The following is an 18,032-nucleotide window of genomic DNA, read 5'->3' on the forward strand; positions in this document are numbered from 1 at the left end:
AAGACTAGAAAAGAAACAGAGACGGACAATCCAACAACACTATCTGCTTATCCAAACATGAGGGTTCAGCCCCTGAGCCCCTGTCATGCTCTCATGTGAAACCTTTGACTGACTGTGGTGAATAAGGCCTATTGAGAGCCGGTTGGGCGTTACCTCGGTGCCCTCCCACGCTTCAGGTGAGCATGCCGGGGTCAGTTTACACCTTTATCAGCCTCCTGGTCCTCCCTTCCGGTCCCTCCCACCCGCTCCACCTCTGCTGTCAGGGCCAGGATCAATACAGCTGGCCCAATATCCACATATATGACCCCCCCCCCCCAATCTCTGATAACCACGCTGACTCTATCACCCCACCTATCAAACACACAGATACAGCATGCACTCTGTTTGGCCTGCTGTGGGATTTCCTTGTGCCTTTGTCAGAGCTCCAAGCCTTTCCCAAACACACACACACACACACACACACAGATGTCATGTAGACACACGGGGTCTCACTCATGCTTTCATCACAGGTACTTTCAAGACCACTCACAGCCTTTTCTTCTGGGTTGGAGATGGTGAGGCCTCACACGGGGGTAAAAAGAAGACATATCGACACAATTTTATCGTTAGAAAGTAATGACACCTCATTTAGTGTATTTGTAGCATTGACTTTCATGCTGCTGTGAACTGCATACAACACCATAGGGAAGTATTGTAATTTAAGAAGATAACATGTATTCTCTAAAGGACTATCAGATATTGCGTATGAACCTGTGATGACTTTATATTTATGATAGCTCAGACCACAGCGTGTTCATTTGGAGTGACCACAACACTGTTTAGGGAAAGTCACATTGTGTTTGGAATGTTTCAATGCTTTGAGCAGCACAAATTAAATCCAATTGATTGGGAAAAGAAATGTTTACGTGTTTATTTAACACATTAAAAAAAGTCTAATAATTGTGACATTTTATACAATCCAACATTTTCCCACTCAACTCGTCTTGCGTCAGCGGTGTCCATATCCGGTTATCTACTCTTTGCGTGTGTGTGTGTGCGCGTGTGGTTAATGTGTAACACTACGGGTCGATAGGCTGCTGGCTGAGCTGACAGACTCAATCTGTGTGTGTCAAACATGTGTGATTAAGGAGTTCATAGTGCTCCACGGCTTTTATCCACCATCCTCGTCTCTCTGCCCTTCATCCCTCCCTCCTCCTCTCTCTCTCTCTCTCTGCTCTGTTTACCTTTTCCTCATTCAATCAGTAACTTCCATGAGTCAGACATGGCTCATACACTCACACACACACACAGACACACACACACTTGGTGTATCTGTGAGGATACACACACAAAGGACGTACTGTAGATGTGTAGAGGGGGAGGATGTCATACTATGTAAAATGAGAAACTGTATAGATTCCTATTAATTCAAGCAGTAAAATTTACGATTGATTTTGGATCCTCTATTTGCTTTAATTGGTGACTTCTACGTCTCCTGAAAGCTGTGGGAATGTACCAAACGGTGGAGGCACCACTCGCCTTATCTAAATACTATGCGACGGAAATCCAGATCAATACCAAGGGCTTTGTACGCCAACACGCTCATTGATTGATTGCATTTTATTTTTCCATCGGTTTTTTTCCTGGTTCTCCTCTGGTTGTTGGATACTTATTACTTTGTCCCGATAAGACCCGTGTCTTAGGTCCCTGACCTTCAGGGTTGTGAGGGTGAAGAAAGAGTTCCCCGGGAATTGATCTCAACCCCCGTTTAAGAGGAGATTTCCTCCACTTATATAAAGGAGATGGTTTCAACTGCAAAATGCTTCCACAGAAATCAAATTAAGGTCCATGGACTGTTACACTGTTGTCTTTCTCTGTCCTGAACTACACACACACACACACACTTAATCCTGTCAGCTGCTCCCTATCTCTGTAAACTGGTCCTAATTTGTGTAAATATTGGGTAAAGTACTGAGGTGCGATGCGATAACCTATTTGTCACATAACCAGCCAGCCATTCAGCCTCCACTGATTAAAAAGCAAACATCAAGTGGTCCACTCACACACACTATGACAGGCCATTTTCACACACACACGCACAGATATGACTGATAAATAGATTTTATTCTTATTCTGAGGAAAAAAGCCAAGTAAAAAGACATGATTTAGTTGCATTATGGAAGAATTAGATTAGATAAAGATGTAACTTCAAATGACGAAGGACTGTAACTTGTACAACTCATTCACAAACAATTAAGTTTTGAAAAATCATTTTTGAAAAGTCGATGACACAGAAAGTTGTAGAGATATAGGTGTAAAATATGTCATAGTTTGATTTCCGAATGGAAAAAAACGGTATAACTATTAGATTAATTAAAAGTGAATGTATAAAGCTGCCATTGTCCCTTCAATAAAAACTTGTGCAGTCCAAATTATAACTCATTTAAAGCATATTTTCATTACAGATTATCCTGCTTTAATATTCGATTTTACCTCGCACTGGTAAAAACCTTTAACGGTTCTATAAAAATAAAATGTCTGCCGATATGACTTTATAAATGTAGAATATTACAACAGTAATTGAAGTTTGCTCGACAGCCAAACATGTAAACTTGTGATTTAGTGATTATAATCACTTATGACACCGACTTCAGCACTTTGCTAGTTTGGCTTTCTTGATTCCTCGTTGTTCTGTTTCTGTTGCTTCTTGATTAAATGCACTTATTGTAAGTCGCTTTGGACGAAAGCGTCAGAATGATAAATGTAATGTATAATTAAAACCATTTATTTCATGCATGTGTGGACCGACAAGTAATTTGACAGATATCTTTATCTCGCTATGTTTACTTCATTTTCACACAATACAAATACTGAATAGATCAACATAGACTGGCTGGATACATAAATGTCCTCCATTATGGCAACAATGTTTTGGCGCTGTAAAGGTTATTCACAATGTATGACAATAGTTCACAATTCAATTAATCATCATTAAACGTCATAAGATCCCGGTTCAGTTTTCTAGAGCGCGGTTGTCTACACCAAAGGTGCCGGGTTAATATGCAGGTGCACACTGCCACCTACTGCACAGGGCAAACACTACCGATGGCAATAAAACAATATATAATTGACTTGCACATTAGACATTTCCTTTCGGTAAATGGTCTTATTTTCAGTAGTTCTAGCGTTGGTGCAAAACCGCTCCAGTTTGATGAGTATTAACTGAAACAGTATTTCACAACCACACAGCTGTTTAACTACTGTGTCTTATTCTATCAGTGCTGTAATATTCAGTCAGCTTTAACAAATACAGTAGGAATGGGCTGTATTTAATAATGGCTATAATAATGTTTTATACTGTCAACACTAATGCAGCTCTACAGAAGTCGGCATTACTTAGCTAAGCATATCGTGTGTATCAAGACCTCAACTTCAGTTAAGAAGGCCTTCAATTAGAGTCAGTGAGGATAAGCAGGCTTATCCACGGTACAAGTGTGGGAACGTAAGATGCTTTGTGACATGTGTACCATTCGCTCTCAGATCGCCGGTGAAATGAAAGTGCGTTTGATTTCATTTGTAATCAAAACAGGAGAATCATCACTGAGCGACGGCACATCATGACAATTTAGCATAGAAACAGAAATCAAAATGTGTGGACAGACGACAAGGCGGCAAGCAGCGTGTGTACAAAGATTTTTTTATTCGGGTGAGCACTTTATGCCATGAACTCATAGGGGATGGGCTCCAGCAGCTGAGGCTGGTTGTTCTTGGTGCTGACAAAGTGAGCATCACGAGGAGGAGCGGGCTGCAGAGACGAGAAGGGGGACCGTTAGATGGTCAGACAAATGAAACAAAGATGTTAATCACTAAAATGTTTAAAGAAAATTAGGACTTAAGTGTGATTCATTCAAAACACTGAAATACACATCGCATTTCTAACAACACAATTTGTTCTGGTTTAGTAGTAAAACCGACATACCTGACGCTTCAGGTCCACCCAGGTGCCGTTCACCTTGGCCTCCTTCTTTTTGGCCTCGTTCTCTTTGACGCGCTGCAGGAAACTGTCTCTGCTCTTTGAGTGCTTCACGTGCTCAATGCGCACGTTGATCCTCTTGGCCAGGATCCTGCCCCTGTGACAGCCGAAACCAAGGATTGGAAATCAAAAACCTGACAGGAAGCTCTACGTTGTTTCAATGTGTGCGTTTGTCTCGGATGTCTCCTCAATACAGCCCAAAGTCCAACGGGAGTTGGACCGGGGTTATTAAGGATGAAATACTCTCCCCCACGTGAATGACCACTGAGGACACGGACGATCCGCGTGGCAAAGTGATAATGGGGTCAAATGGTTCTCAAACATGTTTATTTATTTCCCTTTCGGAGAATAACAAGGCCCCTGATGCAGCATCAGTGTTTGTGTGTTTGTAGGAACCAGAGGAAGAAAAGAGGTATGTAATGTATTTGTCAATTCTTAATAGTAAATTGTATTTAAGGTCACATTACTACATGAGCTGTCAACTATTCCCAACAGCTATGGTAGCCATGCTAGCTTTTGATTACTATTAACCAAGCCAATAAATCCGCTCTAAAAACAGTAGATAAACCTCGCTGCAGCTATCCTTGCTAATAACCTGTTATGTAATCTTACATGCAAGTGACTCAGAGCCAGATGTCCATGTATAAACTAGAAGTTGGCCCTTTAAATAGGCAACATCCTGTAAATTTGATAGATTCTGGTCACATCAACACTGTTCACGATTGAGAACTGCTCTAAAAATCACAGTTTGTGATCCTCAAAATCCTCTACAAGAAGGAAAGTATTTAAATGATGAATTTGAGTGAGTTAAGTAATTTGGTGTGTTCAAGTGCAAAGTTACGTAGTAAAGAACAAGAATGTAAATGACACAAAAAAAACATGACATTGTACTTACTTAACCTGCTTGTTGACAATAATGCCGACAGCGTGCTGGGTTACATTGTACACACGTCCTGTCTTGCCATGGTAACACTTGTGGGGCATTCCTTTCTGGATGGTGCCTGTGCCCTGAGAAGAAAATAGTAGTTTAAGAATCTCACATTATAGAACAATCCCAACATTCAATGACATACGTATGTTTTAGTGTATAACCAATGGAAGAATATTTAATTTTAAGAAGAGTTTAAGAGAGTGGCTGCAATAATCTCATTGTCGTTGTTGGTCAGGTGGACCACGACAACGGTACGTGACTCCAACCGGTTTCCAACTCACCTTGATGTCAACGATGTCGCCCTTCTTGTAGATGCGCATGTATGTTGACAGGGGAATTGGGCCTGTGAAGCAAACAGCCAAACGATTAATGCGACATTACAGATGTCAGAGTCAAATTACAAAACATGGTCCATAGCATTGTTAAAAGGGGGATTAGTCGATGTGTGCTGGGATGTTACATGTGTACTCACCATGCTTGCGGAATTGCCTGCTGAACATGTACCGGGTCCCCCTCCTCTTGCCTCTGGTGTTCGTCATGGTGACTGATTACTGAGAATATGAATATGCCATTAGTCATGATGGTCTTCAGGTAATGCAACTTATATTTTTGCTCAACAGAAGGAATATTGCCTGGAACCATTGTAACATCTGGCGTTACTTAATTTCGATTACATTATAAAGCGTAAGTTAAGACCCATTACGGTTTAACGTTTGACCCAAGTTGGCTGCCAAACTACAACTGTGCTCAGTTTATGAAACAGCTGATCCAAGTCAAGGACAACACAAATCATGTGGTGTATTCACATCACACGCACATGGACTTTGCATGGATTTTATTCAACACATTGTAACAAAGCTAATGTACGATGCGTTGTGTAAAAGCTAGCAACGAGATACATGGCAACCACAAGGCAGCAACACATTTGCAATGACAGTTTGGTTGAAAACGGTCGAAAATCAACGACAAAAACGTCACGATATGAGCGTCGCAAACTTGTAAAAGGTAAAATATGGTGTCTGCTACACGGTGGAGCGTCCGCCGGGCCCACATGGGAGAGCCACGCTGCTGGTCCTGCTCACCCTAAACGGAAGATATCCCTCAATACAACGATTTTTCAAGCTGCAATATCCAATTGAGCGGCTCTATAAGATGCAGCGAATGCGCGAATCCATCAGTGAGCGAAATATATAGTAATAAGTTAGAAACAAACATTTAACAGGGAGAGGATCTTACCCCCGGTCTCGACAAGATGGCGGGTGCTGCGGAAAGAGAGATTGAAGGACCACAAACTCCGCCTAGTGAAACGTTCATGGACTGTAGGGCGGGCCGCGGGAGTGCCTGAACCAAATAGATGTGACGCTGAAGCTCTGCCAAGGGAGTAAAAAAGGGGTTAGAAGATCTGGAGTCAGCTTAATCACGAACTACGACATAACATGTTACGCCGTTTTAGTATGTAAACCCGTCTGTGTTACGATACATGTCTATGGTTATGATCCATTATGTTTCTGTGTTTTTTATTTAATGTTTCCCCCAGTCTAACAAATATTAAGAAAGGATTAAATATACTCAGGCGGAAAATACAACCAGTGTAAAAATAATGGAAAGGTTATTTCCAATGCTCTTTATCATGCGCATGCGCAACACCCCCGCCTGGCTAAGCGGTATGTTTTAAAGTCGTCAAGGATTTGGAGATTACTTAACTATTTGGATTTTTTTTAATGATTCACAGGGGTATGAATTTGTGGTATCCTATACCTCAAAACAAAGCCAACCTCTGTGTACTTTGCTGACCGTGATTAAGCGAACGCGGAAACAACCAGCGGGGAATGCTCTCGTTTTCTTCGGCTCCTGCACCGTTTTCGTCGCGAGCGCCGCGGCACTGCCTGCCTTGCCCTCACGAGGGAACCAGCCCAGTCTCGCCAGCGCACAACGGCGGTCGAAGATGGCGCTAGTCGAATGGAAATCCTAATGACAGTCTCCAAATTTGCCTCTTTTTGTACCATGGTGAGTGCACGGCAGTTTCAATCTGGCGTTCCCCGCGCTACGAGGCGACGTGGAAACCGTTTCTGTGCCGGGATTTTCCTTTAAACCGTCTTGTTAAAATTATTAGCGGTTAATTCTGGGGTCAGTGCTAGCCAAGCATATTTCCGACCATAGCAACGCACCGCCCTCCTCCGGTCAGGTATTTTAGCTAACAGGCAGTAGATGGACATTCGTTAGTTTGGGATTTATTTCAATTCCTGCATTGACGATGTGTTTGTTTGACTTGAATAGTTATCGCAGCCCGTTTGTGCACGGTGACAGTGCACCTGCTGCAGCTCAGATTCGCAGTTAGCCAATTAATGTTAGCTACGGTAGCTAGCTAGCTAACGCGTAGCTAAACCAGTGTTGCACAATGCTAACAACTGGAACGCCGTTGAATCATTAATGGTGACGGTGGCGATCTGCGCGATGGGTTGGTTAACGTTAGAGATGCCGTGGGGAGGGGGGGGGGACTAAGTTGGCGCGTTGGCCTTTACTAACCAGACGTTAACGCGAGCAATGACGACATGGTTTGACATTAGCTGCGCAGTTGTGGAATTGCACCAGCTCCGTGTCAAATCTGCAGCTTGTCACTTTCCACATACCGCACCGCATCAATCCGTGCCAAATTTGAGAAGGGATTCGCGTTCCGAAAACGTCCTCCGCCGAATCCTCCGATCACTAAAAAAAAAAAAAATCTGCGTTTGAATCTTTTATTCATTCTGACACGTGTAATTGTGTCGAGTCAATAGTTGCACATTAATAATACCTTTTTTGGGGACGTGTTTGCAGGATCCTTGGAAAACTCAATTCTACCTTGCAGATATAGAGCATGCTTTTAGCGATACTCGTGTTGACGGCAGGCCGTCGTGGAGAATGCATCCAGTCTTGGTTTTAAGCATCCATCGGTTTATGGATTCATCTGCAAAGGATTCCCAGAAAATATCTGCTGCCCTGTAATTTAGTTACTACGCTTTAAGAGGTGGCCTTGGCGTGTGTCATTGTTTTATCCCAAATAACTGCGCTTAAATATGTCTCTTTTTTTTTTTTTTTGCTCTGTGCATTTAAAGGGCGCCAATGCCTCTGCTCTGGAGAAAGAGATTGGATCTGAGCAGTTTCCGGTCAATGAGCACTACTTTGGCCTGGTCAACGTAAGCGAACGTCGCCCTGCACAGATCCACTGTTTGGTATACTTCCCCACTTGACTGCACTCACTGATTCGACTGCCTTCCATGTGATTTTTAGTTTGGAAACACCTGCTACTGCAACTCGGTGCTGCAGGCTCTCTACTTCTGCCGACCGTTTCGGGAGAAGATCTTGGCGTACCGCAGTCAGCCTCGGCGGAAGGAGAACCTGCTCACCTGCCTGGCCGACCTGTTTCACAGTATTGCCAACCAGAAGAGGAAAGTGGGAGTGATACCACCAAAGAAGTTCATCACACGGCTTCGCAAAGAGAACGGTGAGAGGAAAATGATTTATTTAGTGAGATGGGTGTGATCAAAAGAGGCTCAAAATGAAAAAATCGACATTCCTATTTTGTTTCACCTTGTGGGCTGTTGTATCCTACATGCCTTTAAAACATCGCAAGACCTCGAAATACCTGCTGAACAACGTAGAATAGTTGAACTATTCTAATCCCTTCTTTTGTTCCCCTTTTCTCCCTCAGAGCTGTTTGACAATTACATGCAGCAGGATGCCCATGAATTCCTGAACTACCTCCTCAACACCATCGCAGATCTGCTTCAGGAGGAGAGAAAGCAGGACAAGACCAACGGCCGCCTCGCCAACGGCACATTAGACTCTCAGAACAACAACAGCAATGCCACGCCCGCTCCAACCTGGGTCCATGAGATCTTTCAAGGCACTCTCACCAATGAGACGCGCTGCCTTACCTGTGAAACGGTGAGGCGTCATCCCGCTGTGTTACCACAGTCTTGTTTCAACATGTTTTCAAATTAAACAGTCCTACTGGCGAGAGATTAGATAAAATACACAGATGAAGCTCCTTGGCACAAGGAAAGAGAAACGCTTGGGTTGTTTGTGTGTTAGTTGCTCGGTTTGAGTGCAAACAGTGTTTTAGGCAAATACAATATTATTTTATTCCAAACTTCTCAACCGGGTGTATTGATGTAGTACGTGTGTTTACTTTTATTTTAGCTCAGCTTTATGTCCTATTTCTTTTTTTCTCTCTTCAGATTAGCAGCAAAGATGAGGATTTTTTGGACCTTTCCGTGGATGTAGAACAGAACACCTCCATCACGCACTGCCTCAGGTAAACGACGTGCAGGAGCAGAGCTCAGCCTGGAACAGTAGTTGATATGCAGAAAATGAATTGGCAGCTCTTGCAATCAAAGAAAAAAGCTTTTCAGGCGAAGACATAAAACATTTGACGGTCCGTTTTGACATGTTTTCTTGTGAAGAAGATTTCATAAGCCCCTTTGTTTGAGGCTGCTGGATTTATAGCGTAATGAATGTTAGTGATGTAATGGACCATTGTCGATCCTTATCGAATAATTACAGTTCAACGTTCACCACCGCAGTGTGAAATTTATGTTTTACTGACCTTCGTATCTGGGAATTATGACCCATATACGCTGATTCCAAATCACCATGTAATACATCAGAACCTCAGGTTCAGGACAAGATGTGAAAACTATAAAAATGACATTATTGAATTGGAAGTCTTATAAAGGAATTGCTATAATAGAAAATTCACCATGAATCACGTATGCTATTGATACATTTTTTGACTGACTTCGGAGCAGTTGAAATTATTTTTGGGATGGTAGCAAAAAACATTGCCTTGTAGGCCAGCAGCTATAATCCTCAAGTGATGAGGAACCCACTCTGCGTTTTGCGAGTCCTTCACTGGGCTGCATGAGGTGAGTGTGTTGACCCACATTGACTGAGTCTCTCTTTGTGGCTCCTCTCAGAGGTTTCAGTAACACGGAGACACTGTGCAGCGAGTACAAATACTACTGTGAAGAATGTAGAAGCAAGCAGGAGGCACACAAGAGGTCGGTACCCCGGTTTGTTCTCCACGTGGGCCTTTTGGCGGTCGGGTCAATGCATCCCTGTGTGCGGCTGGTCATTCGGGTGTTGTCGTGGTCTGACTGTGATGTTTTGTGGCGCAGGATGCGTGTCAAGAAGCTGCCAATGATCTTGGCGCTGCACCTGAAGCGCTTCAAGTACATGGAGCAGCTGCAGCGCTACACCAAGCTGTCCTATCGCGTCGTCTTCCCCCTGGAGCTCCGCCTCTTCAACACCTCCGGGGACGCCACCAATCCGGAGAGGCTGTACGACCTGGTGGCTGTGGTGGTGCATTGTGGGAGGTGCGTAGGTGGTCACGCACTCACAATACCGCGCCTCTTGTTTTTAACCTTCTCCACAGCAACCGAAGACCGGCAGATGATTTATTGTTGTAATAAAAACATGCATTTCAACCCGTTGGCACAGGAATAAAATTACATTAGAAAGCTCAGACCGCCATCCATTATTGTTCCGCTGTGCTGCACTTTGTGTCAGTGGGCGTTTTGTCCGTCTGTGTTTATACAAGGAGTTTCCCTGCTGAAACTGACTCCCGCCCTTCACTACCCAAAAGACTATTACTAAAGTGATTTGTGGTTTAGCAAGTAAGGGAATCCACGATATGCAAGTTATCTGTGTGAATTCTCCCTTTTGAGCTGTACTCTCGTCTCCGCTCCCTTCAGCTGCTCTGTATTCACAGGAGGGAGGTATTTAATGAAGTCGATAGTCATAGTTTAGTTTTAGGCAACACTTAAACAAAACGGTACATTTAATTCTGCTTCCACTACCCGCTACCGTGTTTTAAGACACTATATTATAGAGCCTAAAGCAACATGTATCGAGGCCGATTCACTGAGGTTGATAACGCCCGGCACTGGTCCGTCAGTGTTTATCATGTAAAGGAAACGTGTTTCGTTAAAGGCCCGTGTACACACACGGGCCACACACACACACGGATGTTTCAACCTAACGGGTTAGGGTTACAAATGTTAAACAAACATGTCTACAGACTTCCATGGTCTTGCAAAGGAGTCGAAATACGTTTTTTTATTTTTTTTAGTTCAAGCAATATTACAGTGGGGAAATTTTTAAATTTTAAGTGTTTTATTTCTTTGCAGTGGGCCAAACAGGGGTCACTACATTGCCATCGTGAAAAGTCATGACTTCTGGTTGCTGTTTGACGATGATATTGTTGAGGTAAGTAACTTAACTTGTATTTATCTTAAGATTTGGTATTCACAGTACCTTTCCGTCTTCAACCCCCTCTTGTGTATCGCCTTCCTGTAGAAAATCGACGCGCAGGCCATAGAGGAATTCTACGGCCTGACTTCTGAAATCTCCAAGAACTCCGAGTCGGGCTACATCCTCTTCTACCAGTCCAGAGACTGAGCGCGGAGCCTGCGTGTCTGCCACAGGAACCAGAGGAGACGCTGCGTTCCCTCTTTCGACGAGGAGCGGCGGACTGTCGACGCGCCGCCGCAGCAGCCCGCCCGGTGCCACACCTGCCCGCACAGCTGTATTTAATTATTGTGCTTTTTACGTGCTCAGCCGTGAAAGTTCCTCCTCCGTGCCAGCCTATTCTCCCGCCCCCCCCCAAAATCCCACGTCCTCCCCACCCCGTCCCCGTCACTCTGGCTGGACGCTGCTGCCTGGACAACGAGACGATAATGAATGCAAACTGTGTCGATTTGTTTTTAAGAAAAAGACGCTGAATGAGGATTGTACAGATAATTGGTCGGTCCATTGAGTGGCATATTTTGATGATTATTATTTTTTTCCTTGGGTGAGGGGTTGAAAGGGTATTTAATAATTCCTGACACGTAACATCGGCCTGGTTTTCACCCCCCTTCCTTTAGTCTGCACTGGGGTTTACCGAGAGCGGGTCATATTTGTGTGATGCAGATGTGATCTGGGGGGAGGGCTGAGTCTCCCACTTGTGGGACACGCTGGGTTGTGTATTTCTACAGTGTACAGAATGGTATTTGTATAAATATAACAAGAAGATATTATCATTGGAAATTGTTAGACCTTGAGAAGATGTATTAACACTATGGTGCACTTTTGATACCGTTTTGTAGGTGTTGGCAAGTTAATTGTGAGGGTTTGCTTGAGAAGGCCTGTTGTAAAGCGATTATTTTCTGTTTTAAAGAAAACGAAATAAAGCCAGTAAGATTGAGGTGGGGTGAGCTCTTATTTTCTGTCCTACAGGTGCGCCCTGATGACTCATAGGGGGGGGGGCTCTACATCGCCCCCCGGCGGTGTGACCTGGCGCCACCGCGCGCTGTTCGTGATCCAATCACATCCGTAAAGGGCTTTTGTTAAAGACTCACCCAATTAACCATTAGTGCTTCATCAACACGTCCCCCATCAGTTACTCCTCGAGGCAGTGCGGGGGGGGGGGGGGGGGGCGCATTCAGACGCACGCATTGGGGTCGCTGTTAATAGCACAGACGGGACCAGAATAGCAGGGCGTCGCAGGAGGAAAGAGCCTCCGTATCGGAAACAACACAGCTGAAGCTGCACCTCAATGCGTTGTTCATTTCTTTGTCGCGACACACAAGCGGGCCCTTAATGCTCAGAAGAAAGCGCGTTGTGCTGATGCAACAAGGGGCCACAGGTACCCGAAGCCTCCACACGCCGTGGCTCCTTTTACAGGGTTCACCGGCTCTGTGGTGATCTGACCCGCGGGACTCCTCCTTCATCATCCTCGACACCTCCTTCCTCCTCTTCCTCCGCTGCTCTCTGCACAGCCGCAGTCCACGGCGATGCGCCGTTAACGGAGGAGCCGCTCCGCGCTCTTTTCTCACTCTTCCATCACCCACCGGAGGAACCGGCATCCCGGCACCCCTCACCCCTCTCCGGGCTGCGCCGCAGCATCCTCATCGGTGACATGGCGATACAAGGCTGCCACTTGTCCATCTAGACGGTCTCACTCCACAGACTCAAGGTAGGCTGGAAAAGGGATTATTCAGCGTCCTTTGCATGGGGGAGGAAAAAAAAGGTCGCCCGTTTTTTTTTTTTTTTTCTCCGTTCCTCCCAAGCATCGTTCTGCTGACGTGGAGCAGCTGCCGTGTTCCTCTGATGTAAGGTGCAGAGAGGGTGAAGCAGCACCATATGGCCACCGGTGTGAGAGGCATCTCTGCAGAGGCTGTGTGCTCATAACGGGTGCGGTGTCTTCTGCTTTGTAAAGCAGCGTGAATTATTACCGGGGCTGGTTTTGTTAACTCTCAATAAGCATGACCTGATATTGCAACAAGAGCCTGATTTTCTGTTATGCCCTTGTTCATAAATTAAGCTACCCTCCGGAGGTGTACCCTCGAGGCCTGTTAAACAGTCTCTGGGCTCAAGTCCCAGAGGAAAAGACGAACTGTCCGGAAGCCAAAATGTACATTTCTATTGATGTGCAGGTTGTTAAATATTTTAAAAGGGGCACAAACCAAAATCAAAGAGACATGTTTTTCTAGACCACGGTTTTTGTTATATTCATATGTCTACCTACTTTACCACGGGGCCGACAATGGGATATTTACCAAAGCCGTTGTGCAATGAGTAACAAGTTATTGGTGAATCTCATTGGTTTGGTCGAGACTTTGATCCCCAACTATGAAATAACAGGTCGCCTTGATTGTGTTCATCTTCAGACGGGGGCTACGATGAGTGAAGGGCCACCGGTCACCTCCAGCTGGCTGACCGCCGACCCCACCGCTTGGGCCAGCGGGGGACCGATGGACAACAGCACCGGCCCGGGGACTTCCCCGCCGGACTCCTTCCACCCCGGCCGGATGCCCCTGTTGATCAACCCCTGGGACATCGTGCTGTGCACATCTGGGACTCTGATAGCCTGCGAGAACGCCCTGGTGGTGCTGGTGATCTGGCAGAACCCGGCGCTCCGGGCTCCCATGTTCCTGCTGATCGGCAGCCTGGCGCTGGCCGACCTGCTGGCCGGCCTGGGCTTGGTGCTCCACTTCACCTGTGCCTACTTGCTCCACTCCGAATCGGCCCAGTTGCTGACCGTGGGCCTGGTGGTGGCCTCTTTCTCCGCCTCCGTCTTCAGCCTGCTGGCCATCACCATCGACCGCTACCTGTCGCTGTACTACGCCCTCACCTACAACTCTGAGCGGACGGCGGTCTTCACCTACACCATGCTGGTGCTTCTGTGGGGCCTCTCGCTGTGTCTGGGCCTGCTGCCGGTCACGGGGGTCAACTGCCTGGCGGAGGAGGCCGCGTGCAGCGTGGTGCGCCCGCTGACCAAGAACAACATCGCCGTGCTGTCCGTTTCCTTCCTGCTGCTCTTCGGCCTCATGCTGCAGCTCTACGTCCAGATCTGCAAGATCGTGATGCGCCACGCTCACCAGATCGCCCTGCAGCACCACTTCCTGGCCGCCACGCCCCACTACGTCACCACGCGGAAGGGCGTGTCCACGTTGGCGATCATCCTGGGCACTTTCGCCGCCTGCTGGATGCCCTTCACCGTCTACTCCCTCATCGCTGACTACACCTACCCGCCCCTTTACACCTACGCCACCCTGGTACCCGCCACCTACAACTCCATCATCAACCCGGTCATCTACGCCTTCAGGAACCAGGAGATCCAGAAGGCGCTGTGGCTGGTGTGCTGCGGATGCATTCCCGCCAGCGTGGCCCAGCGCGCACGGACCCCTAGTGACGTCTGACCGGACGGACCCAGGTGGGAAGAGAGAGGCGGCGTGGGTCAGCTCTGCTCCTCGCCGGGTCTGAGTAGTGCCAAAAGGTTCGGGGGACGGGAGTGAGGCGTAGAGGGGGTGTGGTTTTTCAGGTGAAGATGTCACAGCCAGGAGGGGAGGGGGAGGGGGCAGCCCACCTGGATGGCTGGCAGTCGCCCCGCCCCCCTCCTCCACCCCCACCACCATCCTTTGTTTCGCGTACACAATGAGCCAAGGTGTCTCACTGTCTTCCCAAGGCCAATGGGCGGGCAGCATCACCCCCACCCCCACCCCCAATTCAGACGGTGCCACGCCCTTCCCCTGCCACGGGCAGCAGCTGTCTATACCCCTTCTGCCCTTCTGTGCATTTAGTTTACGGCACTGGAACTTTGGGAGGGATGGGCCATTTGTGCGCGCCTGCGTAAAAGCGCGCAGGTCCTCTACGGAGTGTGTGCGGGGCGCGGAGGGGAGCAATGAACGGTACGATTCACGTACATTCGTGTCTGGAGCAGCACCCCGGCGCGCTGCTGCTGCTGCTGCTGCTGCTGCGCTCGGAACGTGCGTCGAAAGCTAAACGGCCGCGGAGAGCTAAAAATAGATGCGATCTCTGTGATCCGCGTCCTCTGTGGACGCCGGGGAAGAAATCAAGCCGCTTCGTCTTCCCTTCAGCTCTCCAAAATGCGTCTTGTTTTCTCTCTGGATTTGTGCGTGATTTGTGTTTTAGGTCACCTCGCAAGTTTGGAGGCGCCTGCTTTTGTTATTAACGTGTCGAACCGAGTAGAAGCTCATCACAGTGATGCAGATTGCTTTTTGAATGTCTTGAATTTGTTATGTGTAATCATAATTTAATAAAGCCCCAATCATTTGAACAATACTTTGAATTATACGGTAGGCGTACTTGACAATAAAAATCACATAATGGTAAATGTAGGATATTAAGTTATAAAATATGATGAGAATACTACAGACCTTGGAGGCAAAAGTCCAACCAACCAGAACACATTGGTTTATTGTAGATGGAAATCTGCTAAATTTTAATGCATCTCCCTTTATTCAAACCACATATCTGAAATGCAGCCTTGACTTTAGTGTAATTAGCATGCAACAAGCCCAGATACCCCACAGTTTAGTGTGCAAGGTCACATTTTTGAATACAAACCATGTGACACGGTACTCTGATGTCCTCGTGATCTTGATTTTTTTTTTTTCTCTACACAGTGTACCTCAACTGTATCCCATTGAATGAGCTAATCGTAATGCCGCGGTCACACGAGGTGCAACCTTGTTGAAAATATGTGGATTTAAAACAAGGCTTTTGCTGTATAGTGCGGATAAGTCCAGAGGCTCTTCTGCTCCATCAAGTGCGGTCCGATGGAAGACCAAATCACAACACCAGCTGCTCTGAGTGGATCCACCTTCGGCTTTAGGTCTCATAATTAGTTTAATGAGCCATTTCTTCATGTCTTCTCAGCAGTAACTAGCCGGGTAATGGTAGTTATTTAGCAATACTCAGACAGCAATAACATCCACCTCCCACTGTTACTTCTTCCTGCGGCGTGAAGGGCCATAGTCTCCGCTCAGGTGAGGGTGGGAGAGGGGGGGGGGGGGGGGTGTTGTAGTGAATGTGCTCAGTGAGCTTAAAAAAATAGTGTGTTAAGGTAATCCCTCCTGGGCTGGTCACACGGCTCCGTCCCAGTGACATCACTGCCTCTTTCCGCTGAAATTATTTTTATTTTCCCTGAACTTAAAACCGGGCTTCAACCCCAAATGGTGAACTGTATTATTTGTGTTTGTTGCCTCGGCCTTTTGTGACATATGATCTTTCTTTTCCTAACTGTCGTAAAAACCTCAAGTCTCATGTGTGTGTGTGTCCGGACCTCAATCTGTGTCCTTCGCTGCCAGTCTTCCTGTACATTCTGAGAGAAGTGGCCTTGTTACGCGTTCGTAGAGCTTGTTTCAAGAGAGGGAGGACTCACGCTCCGGCACTTTAAGCCAAAGTGAAAGGTCCTGCTGTGTGTGTGTGTGTGTGTGTGTGTGTGTGTTTTCTGTCTCCCTGACATTCGGTACTACTTCAAATCGATCTATGGTCTGATCGAGGAAGGCGTCCGCCGAGTTGACCTCTGAATGATTCAATGAGCTAAATATAGTCACTTCCAAATACAAAAAGTAGTGCTTCTCCTTTTTCTCGCTTTCTCCCCTCCAGGCGAGCCCCGAGGCATTTGACGAGCTGCCAGTCTCCTTCTTTCTGGCCTCAGATCAGATGCAAAGCGGTAAAAGGAGAGGAAAAGCACCTCTGAGCGTTGGAAGTCAAACTTGTGCACAGTGTCGGACTGAATCCTGTTTCTTTACCTTTTGAGAAAAGTCTATTTTGTTATATGCATTGACCGGTTCCATTTTTTCCCCTCCACTTAAGTGTGGCCTGAATTCTTTCAACTTATAATGTTGGGCCTTTGAGTGATCAAATTGACTGACGCCTGTCCCTGTTGACTCATTGGTTTCTTTACATATGGCATGCTGAAGAGGAGGGGCTTCAGACCCCCTTGCATGGTGCCACCAATACAGTCAAACTATGGGATGAGTTGGGTCGCACCATTTCCTCCCGTCGGGCATCAATATGCACCGGTTTATTGGCGCCGGTGGAGCGCTTGGCTGCACAGGGATGAGGGGAATGTTCTTCTCTTGTGCAGTGTTGTGGAGATTTTCATGATCGAGCATGTGTGAACAAGGGCTTTGTATCCAAGGAAAGCAAAAGACTGTGAAGTTGGATGTAATATTTCTCTGCGTACACGCACCTGTTCCGTCTATTGAATCGTCTGAGTGTGATAGAACGCTTGAGAAAAGGAATGGCTGGAGGTTTCTCGCTGATGGTTGCTAATCTAGAGCTATATTTCACTCAAGGGCCTGGTAATGTGTGTGAGTCTGTGTGTGTGTCTTGGGGGTTGGAGGCGGGAGGACGCCACAGTAACAGCATCATGTGTAGACGTATGCATAGTTTTCAATGTGAAATGCACTTTATTTTTTGGATGAAAATGGCACAACAAATGAATTATCTGCAAAATGAGACATATAAACGATAATCAATATGCACTGACTTAACTGAGATATTGTAAGAAACATTTCTGTGAACGTGGTGTCTATTTTTCCAAGGTGTTAGTTGTACTTTTTATTGCTTTGGTTAGTTCACTTGATTGAGAGATCTTGTTAATTTTGTATTAAAAACCAAACATGTGCTGTGCATAAAACTTCTGCCTCGACTATTTTGTCCGTCCTCGTCCTGGCTCGGTGCCCCCCCCACCCACCCTCTTTTTCACACTCTTGTTTCCCTGGCAACTCCCTTCTTAGCTATACTGTTACC

The 18,032-nt window shown here is 46.3% G+C and overlaps 3 protein-coding genes across 8 annotated transcripts; 2 read left to right on the forward strand and 1 right to left on the reverse strand.

Annotated features, from left to right (window-relative positions):
• Nucleotides 1–3,659: 3,659 nt before the first annotated feature.
• On the reverse strand, nt 3,660–7,707 carry rpl21 (ribosomal protein L21). Of its 6 annotated transcripts, none has more exons than XM_078096578.1 (7): nt 7,574–7,707; nt 6,180–6,313; nt 5,416–5,494; nt 5,225–5,286; nt 4,908–5,020; nt 3,959–4,109; nt 3,660–3,784 (listed from the first exon to the last, which is right to left on the reverse strand). In XM_078096578.1, the coding sequence occupies exons 3-7, from the start codon at nt 5,480–5,482 to the stop codon at nt 3,695–3,697; spliced, it is 483 nt and encodes a 160-aa protein (XP_077952704.1). In that variant the 5' UTR covers nt 5,483–5,494; nt 6,180–6,313; nt 7,574–7,707; the 3' UTR covers nt 3,660–3,694. The 6 variants fall into 6 exon arrangements, with proteins under 6 accessions (XP_077952704.1, XP_077952705.1, XP_040023631.1 ...); XM_078096579.1 differs by having other exon boundaries at nt 7,470–7,665; XM_040167697.2 differs by lacking the exon at nt 7,574–7,707 and adding an exon at nt 6,738–6,835.
• Nucleotides 6,765–12,171, forward strand: usp12a (ubiquitin specific peptidase 12a). The gene is made up of 9 exons (XM_040167691.2): nt 6,765–6,950; nt 8,039–8,119; nt 8,214–8,427; nt 8,635–8,870; nt 9,164–9,240; nt 9,902–9,985; nt 10,103–10,300; nt 11,114–11,192; nt 11,283–12,171. The coding sequence occupies exons 1-9, from the start codon at nt 6,903–6,905 to the stop codon at nt 11,382–11,384; spliced, it is 1,119 nt and encodes a 372-aa protein (XP_040023625.1). The 5' UTR covers nt 6,765–6,902; the 3' UTR covers nt 11,385–12,171.
• A 569-nt stretch (nt 12,172–12,740) lies between these two features.
• On the forward strand, nt 12,741–17,919 carry gpr12 (G protein-coupled receptor 12). Its single transcript, XM_040167693.2, has 2 exons — nt 12,741–12,942; nt 13,637–17,919. The coding sequence occupies exon 2, from the start codon at nt 13,649–13,651 to the stop codon at nt 14,666–14,668; it is 1,020 nt and encodes a 339-aa protein (XP_040023627.1). The 5' UTR covers nt 12,741–12,942; nt 13,637–13,648; the 3' UTR covers nt 14,669–17,919.
• The last annotated feature ends 113 nt before the right edge of the window (nt 17,920–18,032 follow it).

Source organism: Gasterosteus aculeatus, chromosome 21, assembly GCF_964276395.1.
Source record: "Gasterosteus aculeatus chromosome 21, fGasAcu3.hap1.1, whole genome shotgun sequence".
NCBI classification, from domain to species: Eukaryota; Metazoa; Chordata; class Actinopteri; order Perciformes; family Gasterosteidae; genus Gasterosteus; species Gasterosteus aculeatus.